At 41.5% G+C, this 16225-nt stretch overlaps 1 protein-coding gene across 3 annotated transcripts in view; it reads left to right on the top strand.

Moving 5' to 3' along the window:
- The window catches only part of arhgap36 (Rho GTPase activating protein 36), a 110486-nt gene extending 97594 nt beyond the window's left edge, over positions 1–12892 (top strand). For all 3 annotated transcript variants that reach the window (XM_037759747.1, XM_037759748.1, XM_037759749.1), the window contains exons 5-12: positions 4617–4842; positions 5033–5088; positions 6155–6305; positions 6429–6577; positions 7599–7769; positions 9143–9231; positions 9324–9550; positions 11853–12892. In XM_037759747.1, the coding sequence (XP_037615675.1) occupies positions 4617–4842; positions 5033–5088; positions 6155–6305; positions 6429–6577; positions 7599–7769; positions 9143–9231; positions 9324–9550; positions 11853–12190 (1407 nt within the window). In that variant the 3' untranslated portion in view covers positions 12191–12892. The remainder of the gene's footprint in view (positions 1–4616; positions 4843–5032; positions 5089–6154; positions 6306–6428; positions 6578–7598; positions 7770–9142; positions 9232–9323; positions 9551–11852) is intronic.
- The last annotated feature ends 3333 nt before the right edge of the window (positions 12893–16225 follow it).

Genomic DNA, 16225 nt, shown 5'->3' with positions numbered 1-16225 from the left:
AAGAAGAGACGTGAAACTAAATGTCAAAGGTCCATCGGTCACAGTGTCAACATTTACTGTTGTGATCTCAAAGGGTTAAAAAGGCATTTTTAATTTCATCTGGATTTAAAGTACCAAAAGTAAAATGACTCATAATGCAGAGCTGCCCATTTCAGAACCATATATATTATGTTATTGGATTATAATTATTGATGCATTAATGTGTTTGTATATATTTTGTATCAATAATCAGAATCTGCAAAGTAACTAGTTATACATTACACTTGGTAATGTCAACAAGTGCAATTTTGAAGTATTTGTACTTTACTTGAGTATTTCCATTTTCTGCTACTTCATACTTCTACTCCCCTTTATCTCAGAGTAAGTATTGTACTTTTACTCCACTACATTTATCTGACAACTTTAGTTACTTTATAGATTCAGATTATTAAAACAAAATATAATCAACGAATAAATGCTAATGTATTATTGTTGTTTAAACTACCCAGTAGTATATAAAGTTATTCAATATAGCTCCACCTTTACCAGCTGCAACATTAAAATGATGAACACATTAATGCATCAATAATTATAATACAATGGATATAATATAGATTATTCTGCACAATGAGTACTTTTAGTTTTTGTTGTGGAGTTATTGTTGATGCTTTTGTACTTTTACTTAATGCAGGACTTTTACTTGTAACAGAGTATTTTCTACACTGTGGTATTGCTACTTCTACTGAAGTAAAAGATCTGAGTACTTCTCTGCAGAACAACTGTTCTGCAGAGAAGTACTCAGATCTTTTACTTCAGTAGATTGTACAGGTGTACCTAATAAAGGGGCCGTTTAAACAATTTCCCACATATTTACAACAAAAATTCCCACTTTATAGCGTTACATGCGCAGCAGACTGTGAGTAAAGCTTTAAGTATAATTCTTTGTATCGATAGATATTCCCCTACAGTGATTATTAATAGAACAAATCTGGTTGTTTCGTAGAAAGATGGTGAGAAAAGAGTGGGAAAGACAAAGTTTTCTCATCCGTCTCAACCTAAATGGGACTCTGACTCACTCTCTTACAGCTGTCTGGACTGTAGCAGCTCACTGTTTACATATCTGACAACACACACACACACACACACACACACACACACATACGCACTCGGCTGGAGATCCTCAGCCTGACAGATGAGGCAGCAGTAATGTGGTGGCGTTGTCACTGCGTCGTGTCCCGTGCGGTGACAGATAGCATACACACTGGGAGTAAAGGTTGAAATTAATGGCTGAAACAAGATGGATGGTAGAGGAGAAAAAACTCTTGGATGTAGACGTTAATGTGAGGACTTTTTAAATTATTATTATTATAGAATTGATATTTTTGCTTCAGTTGAGTCTATGTGGAGGTAGAAGGAAGTTAACGCTTTTATTGTTGTAGTCTGAGTAACGTGACGTCATATCCGTTCCAAAAGACGAAATGAGCTGAAACGATAATTGGAGGGTCAGCGTGAATACGACCTGCACCCTCTCATGTTAAATCCAGCGTGGTAAACACTACACATCCAGTAAAGGATGGAAACACTTTGGGTTTCACACATTGCAGGAAAAGCAGAGCTAGACATCACGGCTAAAGCTACATGCTAAATCTGTAAAGAACAGGAAACGTTATCGTATCGCGGTAACGTGCGGTCGAGTCGGCCGTCGCTCTCATCTCCGTGGTGAAATGGGTCGACACTACAACTGTAGAGCACCCAGATACTGACATTTATGTTCTCTGCATTCAAACGGCCCCGATGGAGCTGACCATGGATGGATAAAGAGAACGGAGCTGACGGGAAAGCTAGAGACCACCTTGGAGAAGTTAGAGGAAGTAGACACGTGGGACTACGTCCACTTTTCAAAATAAGGTGTTAACAAAGGGAACTGTATATACAAAATACATCTATGGAAATAAGATTGATGGATTATATTCACCAGAAGTTTAAAACATTACATGTCCCTTATAAATTAAAAAGAAAATACCACTAATCTGTGAGGGAAATGTCTTTATTCTTTGATTTTTGGGTTGCTGGATAATAAATAATTCCTCACAATGACTGATATATTTGACTTCAGGACATCTCTGACTACATACATGCTGAAAAACAAACAGTTTTACTGGATTCATTTAGAGATTTTCCAAAGTAAAAGTCCCTAAAAGTGTATGATTCAACTTTTCCCATGGTCTAGTGTTAAAAAAGTTAACAAAATCACATCACAATAAATCGTAGTATAGAATCCCAATACTTAAAAATGGCAATACATATCGAAATGGCAGCCAAGTATTATGATCGTATCAAATCGGGAGATAGCTCGTATAGCGGTATCGTCCCAGCCTTAGTTAGCAGGTATAAAATGCAAGTACATTCTTGTGCTCTAACTAGGACTGCAATTATATTCATTCTTAAAGGGACTGTGTGTAAGCTTTTACACATACAGTGTAAACATTTTTAAATCGTATTTTTTATTGCCAATGTGTGAACAGGTTGTAACCTAACCTAAAAAATGAGACCTTCCCCAACTTTCTGGTTTCCTCTATCAGCCTGTACACTGCTTTTAATGTGAAGAATGCGGGACGTTTTTTCCTGGAAAATCCAATGGATGTGCGTGCTCGCGAGGGTCTTTACTCTCTTCAGCTCCGGTAGGGGGCTAACAGTGTGCAACCATAATGTTGGGTTAGAAATGGAGTCCGCCAACGACCCTCCCCCCACCACAACTCAGACACAAACTCCACAGAAGCACAAAAAAACTAAGTTATATCTAGTGAAGCCCGTTTGCGAAACAGGAATGTGACCGACGTAGGAGTATTTGAACTGTAGGTTAAGTAGGCTTCACTTACAAGCATGTGAGGAGTGCAGAATGCTCTGGCAACTCCGTATCAGAACCTGATACTGATATTGGATCAGATCGGTCTCATCTCTAATGTTTTAGTATCACGAAGAAAAGCCGGGACAAGGGAACATTTAGTATTTTTGCTTGAAGAATAACTTAAAGGTACCCTGTGGAGTATCAACATACTGTATAGTATTTTTGTGTTGTACTGAATCGGGACACAGCAGCAACGCTGGAGGTTTTTGGTAAATGATGGGTGAGAGGAAGGTATTGTTAATCATATGTGAGCCATCTAAGAGTCTAAGTTAAAGTTAATTCAAGTTAAATTAAAACTACGTATCATGAATTCTGGTGCTGTTTGGCTGTCTGGACTGAACTGCTGTTGGAAATTCCTCCGACACTTGACGTTCCTCCAGAAATGATTCGCTGCACGTCGTAGACAAGTGATTTATATCTCTGCGGTATTCGTTTTCAGCCTCTCAGATATTTATTGGATGGCAACGTCGGGACGTTCTGCTGGCCTCTGCTTCTCCTGACATCCATCTTTAAAATGATCTTTCCATTTTCTCCTGTCACTGCTTCTCTCTGTTCCTCTCTTTTCTTTTTCCACTCATCAGGCATCATCAGAATATGTTGTTTATCTTAATTTAAAGCTGCACTAATCAATATTTTTATATTTATATAACAGTGGTTAAAATTATTTAACGTTATGCTGAGTAATCGCTCGTAGCTGCAGAGTTTGGTTCTGGGTTCATCACTATGAACCCAGAACCAAACTCTGCAGCTCCCCTCAACTTTAGGGAGGTTAAAGTGTCTTTTTATTTTGTTCTTTTACGGGCTGCAGCTTTACTGGTTTGGTTCACTCTCACGGCTCTCATCTGCATCATTTCAAACAGCAGTAGGCAACTGTTTTTATAAACCCACTGTACTTACCCATAAACTGTATAGCAGAAGTGGACGTAGTCACCGTGATGTCACCCGTTGGTTTGTGGACCGCCGTTTTGAAGCCTCGAGTTCTGCATTTTGGCCGTCGCCATCTTGTTTTTTTTGCAACCAGAAGTGACACGAGAGAGTGAAGCTAAGAACAACCGAAGACATTTTTAGGCCACAAAAATGTTTAATTAACTTTCATGAAGTGAAAACACACAGTGAAAGGGTTAAAGTGGTAAGACGAAAACACAAACAACTCCCGTACCGGACAAAGCCGTGGTAGCGACCTGTCAATCACAAGGTATCCCCGCCCTAAAGCATCCCCTGCTTTATGGTCTATCTGACTCTAAATGGGACCATCATTTACTAAATGAACATCATGCTGTATTGAAGAAGACTTGAAACTAGAGATTGAGACCATAAACTAATGTTTACAATGTTTACTGAGGTAACTCTTCTACAGTGTGGAGTGTGCGCGCATGAATGTGAGAGGTGGAGCGAAAGAGTGAGAAGGAGCGCGGTGTGTGAGTGAAGGCAGGCAGAGTACAGCAGAGACTCCGGTCCTGGAGACCAAAGCTACGGTCTCCCCCGCGTCCTCCGACCGCGGCCAACACTGTTTAACAGACGGGCTTCACTAGATACAACCAAGAGGTTTTGTTGCTTCACTGTAGTTTGTGTTGGAGTCTGAGTCTGAACAGCGTAGCCACACGCGAGCGCGCATGGGACACCGACCCGGATTGATTTATACGTGTAAGAAGTTACAAACAGTCCCTTTAAGTACAGCACTTGAGTAAAAGTACTTAGTTACATCAGTCATCTCTCTCCTCCCTTGCAGGGTGGTCTGTCAGTGGACTCCATCTCCGACCTTGTAGAGAGTCAGTCTCGCCTGCTGGAGGCGCTGCAGCTCTCCCATCCGGCCGAGCTGGAGCTGATGAAGTCGCCGGGCGGCAGCAGCAGCGGCTCGTCGGAGGGGAGGACCCAGACCAAGCTCAGCCTCAACCCCATCTACAGACAGGTGCCCCGGGTGCTGGAGAGGTGCTGCAGTCACATTGAGACCCACGGTTAGACACACTATTTCTCACTTGTGCTATTTGGAGTCCCCAAACTCTCTTTAACTTTTAACTTTTAACTGTGAATTTAGAGGTCTGGGTTGAAGTACATTCATTTAAATGTTCAGATTGTTTCCATGTAAATGTAGATGAATGAAACTACTTTATGGGACTAATTTGGTGCTCCGTTTGGTGTCCCCAGGTCTTCAGACTGTGGGGATTTTCCGAGTTGGTAGCTCTAAGAAGAGAGTGAGACAGGTGAGGACATTTTCTGTTCATCCACGTCCATGATTTTTATTATTCTAACCTTTAAAAAAATTAGATAAAATGTTTGTGACAGGACAAAATATAAACCCATTTATTAATAGTCCTGAACATTTTTATTTGAACTAGGGACGTCAAAGTTAACGCGATAACGCAAATTTGTATTAACGCCACTAATTTCTAGATATTTATTATATGAAACTATGAAACCTGATGAATCCATCGGTACCAACCATGTCATACTAGCTTGTCAGAAAGGAGTCTAAATAACGCTCCAAATGTATTCAAAATTTTGGCGAGGAAACACTGTCAAGGCCATTTTCGAAGGGGTCCCTTGACCTCTGACCTCCAGATCAGTGAATGTAAATGGGTTCTATGGGTACCCACGAGTCTCCTCTTTACAGACATGCCCACTTTATGATAATCACATGCAGTTTGGGGCAAGTCATAGTCAAGTCAGCACACTGACACACTGACAGCTGTTGTTGCCTGTTGGGCTGCAGTTTGCCATGTTATGATTGGAGCATATTGTTTTATACTAAATGCAGTACCTGTGAGGGTTTCTGTCATCTGTCATTGTTTTATGTTGATAATTGATTTCCAATAATAAATATATTCATATATTTGCATAAAAAGGCATATTTGCCCACTCCCATGTTGATAAGCGTATTAAATACTTGACTAATCTCCCTTTAAGGTACATTTGGAACAGATAAAAAATGTGCGATTCATCGTGATTAACTATGGTCTATGGTTTTTTATTTGAAGATTTATTTAACCCCCTAAAACTGCCCCGTAATGTGCAACTCATACTGGGACACCAGTTTTATTGTTATGCTACCAGTAATACGATTATTGTGTGAATGTTGTCTTGATTCACCGCCCCGTGTCTCCTGTCAGACTGGAATATGGAAATAATCTTCAAGGGAAAAGCTGACGATGTGTGATATCCTGTTTTGGAGAGATCGTGTTCATCGGGGGGGAAAGTGACTCCTGTTTGACCTCCGTGTGTGTCTCTTTTTTTATTTTCGGGTACATCTGTCCTCTCGGCGCTCCTCAGCTGCTGGAGGAGTTTGACAGGGGGGTGGACGTCCAGCTGGACGAGGAGCACAGCGTCCATGACGTGGCGGCGCTGCTCAAAGAGTTTCTCAGAGACATCCCTGATCCTCTGCTGCCCAGAGAGCTCTACCCCGCCTTCCTGCACGCCAACCGTAAGCACACACACACACACACACACACACACACACACACACACACACACACACACAGTGGCTAAACAGCAGTAACAGTATAAGAATCAAACTAAATGCTCCTCCTCTCTGTGCCTCTTGTAGTGCTGAGGGGAGCAGACCAGCTCCAGTACCTGCAGCACCTCCTCAACCTGCTGCCTCCCTGTAACTGTGACACCCTGCTGCGTCTCCTCAGCCTGCTACACACCGTGCAGAGCTTCGCCCAGGACAGCATACGAACTAATGACGAGGAGGTAGGCTTCACTACTAGTAAAAGTCAGGATGACTTCCAAGTCCCCCAGCTTTATGGAAGTGCAATATTAAATGCTGGAGTACCTCTTTAACCCTTTAAGAACGGATCATTGTTTGCACGAACCTCTTTCAATCGATCTAAAATAAAAACCATAATATCTACAGCATTCCTTCTTTTTGCAGTGGAAAGTTGAGGCTTTTGTCTTTTGCGTCATCACGTTGTATGCTGGTGATGACATCATTACGTTAACAGACAAAACGCAGTGACAACGCGCAGTGGCGCCCTTGTTGGCCCACAGACGGCTGTTGGAGATCGTTGATTGCATGATCCTGTTTATATCGATGTATAATAAAAATACATGGTTGGTTTGTTTGTTGGTTTGTTTGTTGGTTGGTTTGTTGGTTGGTTGGTTTGTTGGTTTGTTGGTTTGTTTGTTGGTTGGTTTGTTGGTTGGTTTGTTGGTTTGTTTGTTGGTTGGTTGGTTTGTTGGTTTGTTTGTTGGTTGGTTTGTTGGTTAGATTGTTGGTTGGTTGGTTTGTTGGTTTGTTTGTTGGTTGGTTGGTTTGTTGGTTTGTTTGTTGGTTGGTTTGTTGAATCATCACTCGGCTCCTTGGCGGAGGTCTGCGCTCTCCGAGTGCCGTAGTTATTTTTGCAGCGGAAAGCTACAGGTCCTGACACACCAAGCCGATGGTCGGCCGTCGGACAGTTTGGGGCCATCGAGCGTCCGTCAGTCTAGTTTTTTCGGTGTGTGCCGCACCTTCGGCTCTAGTCTGCCCGTGTCGGAGATTCAACATGTTGAATCGGCGGCGGAGCCCGTCGGTGAGAGAAATCACTCTGATCGGCTGCTCTAGTATTACAACAGAAGTATATTTTCTTCTCGTCTGTCCTGGTAAACATCTGGAGGCCGCTGAGATTTACGAGCCAATGACTTAACAAATAAAGTGGATCAAGATTTGAACAACGAATTGAACTCAACATCATCAAAATGACCACCTTTCCTTCCTCTCCCTCTCTCCATCCAGATCCCCGGTAACAAGATGACGGCGGCGAACCTGGCAGTGATCTTTGGGCCCAACCTGCTGCAGAGGGAGCGAGGAGGAGACGTGTGTCCTCACGCGATGGGGATCGAGGACAGCACGGCGATCATCAACGTGACCCTGGTGCTCATACAGAACTACCGGAGGCTCTTCACTGTACGTCGATGATTATGTTCAGCCTTCAAATCACTGTCTATACACAGAGCTAGTCCCAACGGTTTTTACATTAATATTAAAGGGGTAGTTCACCCAGTTATTGATATCTAGTCATGCAGATAGTTTTGGTTTCATGTGTTGAGATATTTGCCTCTGAACCTCAGTACAATGGAGATGAATGGCGTTTAGTTTGTGCTGCTCAAAGTATTAAAAACTCAACTTTTCATTGGGAGTTCTTTGAAGAAAAGTTATTCAAATAACTGCTTTTTGGGGCTGTGAATTTACCCGTTAAAGGGACTGTTTGTGAGAATCAGAAATGTCTTGTTAACAGCGACACCTGTGGCCGTTAAGTCAACGAAAGTCAGCGTCAGGCTCGCGCTTGTGCTCGCTCTACATAGACATGAACGAGCATCGCTCAAAACAGTGAGGCGACGCACGTCAGCTAAAAGCACAATATCACTCTATATTTCAGCTGCTTGGCAGAAATGTTAGCTGACCAGACGAAGGTCTCTCCATGAATCAATGCTGATCCTAGTGTTGGCTTTTCCTGCCTCAGCCTCCCGACCGCGGTCGGAGGGAACAGGGGAGACACCGGAGTTTTGGTCAGAGACGATAACGTTTCTCTCTGCAGAGCCCCGTCACTTCACAAGACACGGGAAACCTCTGTTGGTCTGGAGGAGCTGCAGCAGTTATTTCTGCACAAACGTCCACTGTACATTCACTACATATTCTCAGAGCTATTAACTCTTCTGCAGTGTGGAATGCGAACGCATGCACGTGAGGTGGAGCAAGCTGAGTGAAGGCAGGCAGAGGAGCAGAGTACAGCAGAGACTCCGGTCCTTGAGACCAAAGCTACGGTCTCCCCCGCGTCCTCCAACCGCGGCCAACACTGTTTAACAGACGGGCTTCACTAGATACAACCAAGAGGTTTTGGTGCTTCACTGTAATTTGTGTTGGTGTCTTGTTTGAACAGCGTAGCCACACGCGAGCGCGCATGGGACACTGACCCGCAATGATTTATACGTGTAAGAAGTTACCAACAGTCCCTTTAAGACTCTTATATTTACAGTTTGTATTTGTATGCAGAACGTACTTACAAATATTAAACATTTTTTTAATTATACATTCAATAAATGTTAATCAATCTTACAGGAAGAAAATGGACAAAAAATGAATGAAAAGTGGGATTTTCCTTTAATTTCATCTTCAAAATTAAGATTTTAAGAAAGTGAAAGGGTCATTTTGAGTGCACCTTTTTAGATTTAGTGAAAGGTTTTGAACTTTTATTTAGCTTTTTGTTTATAGCCTAATTTTATACATAAAACGCTTTTTTATGCACCCAAACAAAAGCTTTGGTATGTGTGCCCCTCCAGGTGTCTGCAGAGCTGCAGCAGGAGGTCCTGATGAGTCTGATCCAGACGGACCCGGACATCATCGACTACCTGCTGCGTCGGAAACTCAGGTAACCATGACAACCAGTATGTCAATCAAGTCCCAAGAGTTTTAAATCTACTATCTACTGATGCTCCAGTATATTTTCATCCCTTCACACAGCGGCAGTCACCTCACGATGGAGAACAGCAGCGAGTCGGGGGGTCGTCGGGACACAGGGGCGTCTCTGGACTCCATCGGAGCCTCCAGCGGGAGTTTGTCCCCGCTGGAGCCGCCATCACCGCTTTTCCCGCCCGACGGCAATGGCGGCGAGGGCAGCCTGACCAGCGAGGTCTTCCTCAACGTTCTCAAGCTGAACCAGAACAGGAAGCGCCAGGAAACGAGATACGGTACACATTTTGGTGGCGTTATGAAATTACGCATCATGTGATTCTTTTAAAGGCTGATATCGATATTTATTTTAGACCTACTGCATTTAGATTAGAGCATTTTCAGCTGAAGAACAACTTTATTAAAGCGAAGACACCCCCGGCAAAAACATCTGTTTTTCATGCACTCGTCATTTTTCAAGATTTTAGGCTATTTTTCTTCCATTCTTCAGACTAGAGGAAAGAAAACAGACCAAATATTTCGGTGTTTATTTTACTACTTTGTCTGTTTGCGTTTTTAGATTTCTCCTGAATTCACCAAAAGTTTTAAACATAAAATTTTCAGAAACTTGTAATACAAAAAAGAATTGTCTTAATGTCAGGACCTCAGGAAGTTTCATGATGTCTGTTAGTTAGATTTTTTTACCCTATTCACCTGTAGTGTCTTCAAAATGTATGAAATTTTACAATCCATATCTTTAAAGGACGTTTTCTCAAAATGAGTTTTTTTCTCAGACTTCAGCAGCACTTACATCCACCAAACTTCCCAGTTTCATTACTATCTATATTCTGAAGGTTTTTATTGAGGGGATTTTTCATACATCATTCATAGCCTGATTTATAAATCAGGCTATGAATGATGTATGAAAAATCATCGAAACAATGAAAATGTATTTCATTCATGGCTGTTGACAGTATTTTCTGATTTATGGAGTGATAAAAAGAGATATCCTAAATCTCCTCTGTAAAAATCCTTGACTTTAATATCTCAACAAAATGAAACAATAATTTTGAACCTGGCTTTATCCAATGTTCACATTTCTGTTCAGGAAAATTAGTGCATATTTAATAAGATAATGCCTCATTTACATATTTAAACATACGTTTTCAGAAAACTTGTAATACGAAAAATAATTGTCTTAATGTCAGTAATGAACTGGGGAAGTTTCATGGGGATGTCTGTTAGTTAACATTTTTACCCTATTCACATGTAGTCTCTTCAAAATATAGGAAATTTGACTCTTTAAGGCCGTTTTCTCAACATGAGCTTTTTCTCACTCTGAGCCAGAAATCTCCACTTCAGCAGCACTTACATCCACCAGACTTACCAGTTGCATTCCTATGTATATTCTGAAGGTTTTTGGTGAGGGGTTTGTTCATATATCATTCATAGCCTGATTTATACCTTGCTTTAATAAGATACTGCCTCATTTGCATATTGAAACATATTTTTAGAAAACTTCTAATAGAAACAAATAATTGTCTTAATGTCAGTAATCAACTAGGGAGGTTTCATGGTGATATTTAATAGTTAGTCTCCCCTAAACCAAGAAAAGTTCTTAAATAATTAAGGGATAATCTACATAGGATAGTCTACTCTAATCAATCATTTAACACAAAAACTGTCCGCCAGAGTCCGACATCAGATCTGCGTCCATAGCAACGATCTGTTACAAAGAAATAACAGTCCGTAGAACGCCGTGATTGACCAATCAGAATCGAGTATTCAACAAAGCCCTGTAATACATAAATATAAGTTCATGATAGTATTTCTTTCTCCAAAAATATAATTCTGGCAGCATGACTTTTATACCTTTATGGTGGGCAATAAAAGGATAATGCTTTTCTCTCACAGGTCCTAATATTTCCCAGGAAGTTTCCATGACGAACGATGTCATTTGGTACCAATTATACAGAAAATGGAGAAACACTTTATTAGTTGTCTTGATTTAATAAACAGTTGTTCATTTTAAGAGGAATTTCCTTGAAAGAACTGCTCAATTCAAATAAAATATAAATGAACAGCCATTAATTCTAAAATCCTGAGACTCCAGATACAGTCATGTGTGCTTTCACTACATTAAGGTGTCTTTAAATTAAAATGATGTCATTGTGTTGAATAGAAACTGAGCATCTCTTGGCATTTATCGTCCCAGAGTGTTCTGGGACGATAAATGTGGCCACAGCACCACCTAGTGACAAACAGTGGAGAGGCTGTAACAGTGAACATTAATGGGACTGTTAGTTAGTCCCAGTTTTTAACAGTTAAATAGTCCTCCTTTGTCAAAAGAGTTCTGGACAAAATGTCTGCACAGGAGGAAGAAAAGTAAATAAATGATAAATATCACATTTTTATCTCAGTTGTTCTTATTTTGGTTGTTCAATGGTTTTTTTTATAGGTTTTTCCAGTTTTTAGAAAAGTCTTAGTGTGAGAATCTGTTGAACATTTAATCTTGAAATCAAAGTTTAAAAAAGGAAAGATTATAGGAGGTTTGCTCGAGGCTCAAAACGGCGCTTTTCTTGTTTGTTTTCACTCCTTCAGGTGAGGCCCCTTCAGGTAAATCCATCCGCCACATGCGTCAGTTCCACTCCCACCACAACCTGCTCAGCCTGGCCCAGCCCTCCTCGTCCTCCACCTCCAGACACCACAGTCAGGACCACGACACCCAGGAACGCCGGGGCCCGCTGGGCTCCGCGCTGAGCTTCACCCTGGGGGTCGGTGGCGGCGTCGGCAGCGGCAGCTGCTCCAGTCTGAGCGGGTCGACGGAGAGCAGCATCTGGGTGAGACAGACGCCGCAGGAGGAGAGCAAACCGTCACCGGCCTCCAACTTCTGGGACTTCTTCACCGGGAAAGGTTCCAGCTCGGAGACGATGGTATGATGAAGAAGAGGAGGAATGTGAAGGAAAGGAGTGTTTTTACTGTCAGAGGTCAGAATCTCCTGTCACATTTACAACAGACAACTGTTGAGTTAAAAAATCCTGAATGCTAAATTTGACTTTGAAGGAGCATGCTGATGCAGATTTTCCTCACTGGAAGATGGAATTTCCCACTTTTCTGTCATCTCTGAACGCAGCATGTGTAGTTGGGATACAGAAGAAGAAGGAGAAGGAAATATCAGATAAATACACACAAAATATCTTTTTGAAGACATTTTGGATTTGTGTCTCTGACCGAGAAGAAACGAAGGAAAAGAGACTCTGTTCATGAGATTATATAAAAGTGGATGCAGTAATAATTGCGTACATAATGTGTACACGATGTATTCATAATTTTACACACACGACCCTCGTCTTTACTGCGTACAGTAGAACTGCGTGTAGCTGCATGGACTCTACTAACTCTTCTTTATCTCTACTGATACCAGACTCCCTTTGGTTTCTGTTGTTTTCCTGTAACCTGCGATACGCTACGTTCACTGTAAATACAATCTACTCTACAGCTATCTGCTAATATTCAGCTGGACCAGGGGTCAGCAACCTTTACTATCAAAAGAGACATTTTAGGCAAAAAAAAAATCTGTCTGGAGCCACAAAACATCTGATCATTGTGATGAAGGTAACACAGTTTATAGTCTAAGTATATAGTATATAAGTCTAATGCAGTGAGGGCCAAAGTGCAAATGTACTACGGAGTATTAGGGCCACATTGAGGGAAAAAACATCTGAGATTTACAGAATAAAGTCAGAACTTTACGAGAAAAAAATTGTAACTTTACGAGAAAAAAGTCGTAATATTACGAGAATTAAGTCATAACTTTATGAGAAAAAGAGAAAATAACACGTGTACTTCACATTGAAATCTAGTCATTGAAATGCAGTTGAAACAACAGTCACATATTTATACTAGATGTCTAAAAATCATTCACTTTTAGTACGTCTGTTCACACCTGGCATTAGAGCGACCACTTGTGATCCGATCTCACTCTATATTTAAATGAACACGCAGTAAACACACGGCTGATACAGCAGCCGTGTGTAATATCCTACATATTCAGGACCTCCGAACCAGCGCCACTGCCGCCTTTGCCAGACAACAGCTGGGTACAGAGCTTCAGAGAGCCGGGGAGGAGAGCGAGCGGGCGGACGGACGAACGGGTGTTAGCTATGTGCAAAGCAGCGGAACAAAACCACCGACACATATAGAGATAATAAGATAATCATGCACTTCCTGTTCCCAGTCTGATAGTCTGTAGACATGTAGCCTATAGATAAGATATATTTTAATAAAATACAGATGTACCGACAGGATACAGTAGAGCACAGAGGTTGTTTCCGTGCTGTGAGGCAGACGAGCGCTGGCATCTGCCTTTCTATTCACCAGAGGAGCGCAGAGACCCCGCGGACCCCAGCGGGACATCAGTAGAGTAGGCGGTCCTTAATGTGGCCCAGACCACCTCCGAATGTGGTCTGAAAGATCCGATCTCAATGCGTCTTGGGTGCGTTCACACCCGTACTTAGAGCTGTCCACTTGTGATTGGGTCACGGAGGACGCATGTTAATACCAGGTCTGAACAGGGCCAAAGTTCTGACCCACCTGATCAGACGTGATTAGACAAAAGTCATTATCTGCAGCAGAACTTGTTTATTCCTTAAAGAAAAAATGGCGGGAAACTGCATTTAAAGTGCCCAGAAAAATAGAATTTTGAACTGTGCAACTACATCTGCTGAAGAAGATGATTTGATGGAAACGGCTCCTAAATTGGGCCGTATATCTCTGCCGTTACCAAGGTGAACAATGATCTTTCAACTTAACCGTTTTCCTTATTTCTTATCAAGTTGATCATGTTGGGAACTTCAGTTGTTTCAAAAGCTTTTCAGCGTCTACGTTTCAATCAGTGTTCATTTTGTTAACTAAAACTATGACGAAATACGTTCGTCAATGACTTTGTTTTCCACGACTAAGACGAGACGAGACGACGCCGACGTCACGAAACACTAACGGTGACGGGAGAAAACATGACGGAAAAAAGAAGACTAAAATGTTGTTTAAAAACATAAAAACTTTACCAGTTGACCATAAGCTGACAGAATTAAGAGAGAAAACATTTTTACTAAAATCAAACGACTAAAACTATGAAGGATAAAAAAGACTACAAGTTTTAAGACTAAGACTAAATCTAAAACAGCTGCCAAAATTAACACTGATTTCACTGTGAAGTAGTTCTTAACACGCTGGTAAAATGATGCTATATGTCTGAAAAAAACTTCCACTTTTCAAGTTTCATCCTGGACGTCTTCTGGACTAGACCCCAGAGATGTGGAGGCATTAAAGTCTGTCAGATATTACAGGATCATATACTTCCTTTAACCACAGGAGGGCGACATTCACCACATTTAACGCTCTGATTGCTTCTCCTACCATATACAGACCGTATATATATATATATATATATATAACGTTGGTCAAACATATACATTCAATGTTTTAGGTTTGAGGGAATAGTGCCAAACAACTAGCTGTTTGTTTCTGGTCTCTTTGTAGTAGAAAACCATGTTTCTATTGTTTGTACACCTTCATCCTGACGTCTTCATCACAAACACAGAAGGCGTACAGAATCCGTCCTTCACCTCAGCAGGTGAATGTCTCGTCTCCTCTTCTGGATTCCTTTAGGAGAAACATCATTTGATCTTTTTTGTCAGTTTTTTTCTATATTGTTGTCAAGACCTAAAGCAGATAATGTACCGGCTACCTGCAGAGAATTAAATGTCAAACTGCCTCTGTGTGACGCTGCTTATTGTTCCGAGTTAGTGCCCTGAACAGATTAATCACTTTTAAAGGGTTCTTTGGTCATACTCTTGGCAGCACAACAAGCATCTGAAAAGCAATAAAGTGAGTCAGGCGATGAAGAAACCTCCAGGCGAAGATGATCTCACACCGAACACACAGGAAAAAGCTTCGTCATCCTGCTAAAAAACGTCTTCCCTGTTTGATTCAGAAAGACCTGCTAAAGACCAGAAGCATCTTCATGTTCGACATAAAGTAAAAATACAAACCCTCCTTTGATTTGAGTCTCTTTAAATGTATTCATCATCACTCGAGAGTTTCAGGATCAGTTCAGAGTTCTTCATCGGTAAGTTCATACTGTCTCTCTCTCTGTCAACTCAAAGCAACATTATTTTGCTCGTGACCCCTTAAAATGAAGTTCTTGCATTGTTTCATTTAAAGGTGGAGTACGCAGTTTATAAAAAGGACCATAATGACCTTTCAGCCTGTTGATATTCAGGTGGAGCCTCAGAGGAGGCAGTTTTCTGGAAAAGGTAAAAAAAAAAAAAAACATGCCAGATTTTGAAAATACAGCTGTCATCCTGCAGCTGTCCTAAGCCCCTCCCACCAGACGAGCATGGGCACGTGCACACACTTAATACCGCACTGGTCATCAGCGTCGCCAGATGTACGATAGTTCTCATATTTGTACGATCATTTTGCCCTCTGTACAATGTACGATCAATAATGACAAAAGTGCCATAATGTACAATAATTTGACCATTTAGTGACGCTTGGTTTCAGTCTGCGCCGCCTCATCTTAATTCATTTCTGGATGATCCTACATCCTACGATCCTATGTCGGTATTTACGCATCACTTCTCATGTGACCTCCTTCCATCCAATCATGCGTGGTGTAGGCTGCGATGTTGATGAACGTGAATGTCGCTCTCTCTCTCCTTCCTTTCTTGGAAGGAGAGAGAGATTTTATTTTTTAACTAGCATGACACTCGGAGAGCGCAGACCTCCGCCAAGGTGCCCGAATACGATTGCGTCCATCATCCACGTGTATTTGTGTTTACATTGAGATCAGCTGTACGTAGCGGAGCATCGTAAAACACTTCATTCAAACTGGACAGAAACTAAAGAAAACTCGCCTAAACCGTCATCGAGAGCTCTCATGGGACCCAGGGTGCTGAGGTTGAGCCGTA

The sequence above is a fragment of the Sebastes umbrosus genome, chromosome 22, assembly GCF_015220745.1.
Source record: "Sebastes umbrosus isolate fSebUmb1 chromosome 22, fSebUmb1.pri, whole genome shotgun sequence".
NCBI classification, from domain to species: Eukaryota; Metazoa; Chordata; class Actinopteri; order Perciformes; family Sebastidae; genus Sebastes; species Sebastes umbrosus.
This window is presented reverse-complemented; position numbering and strand designations above follow the sequence as displayed.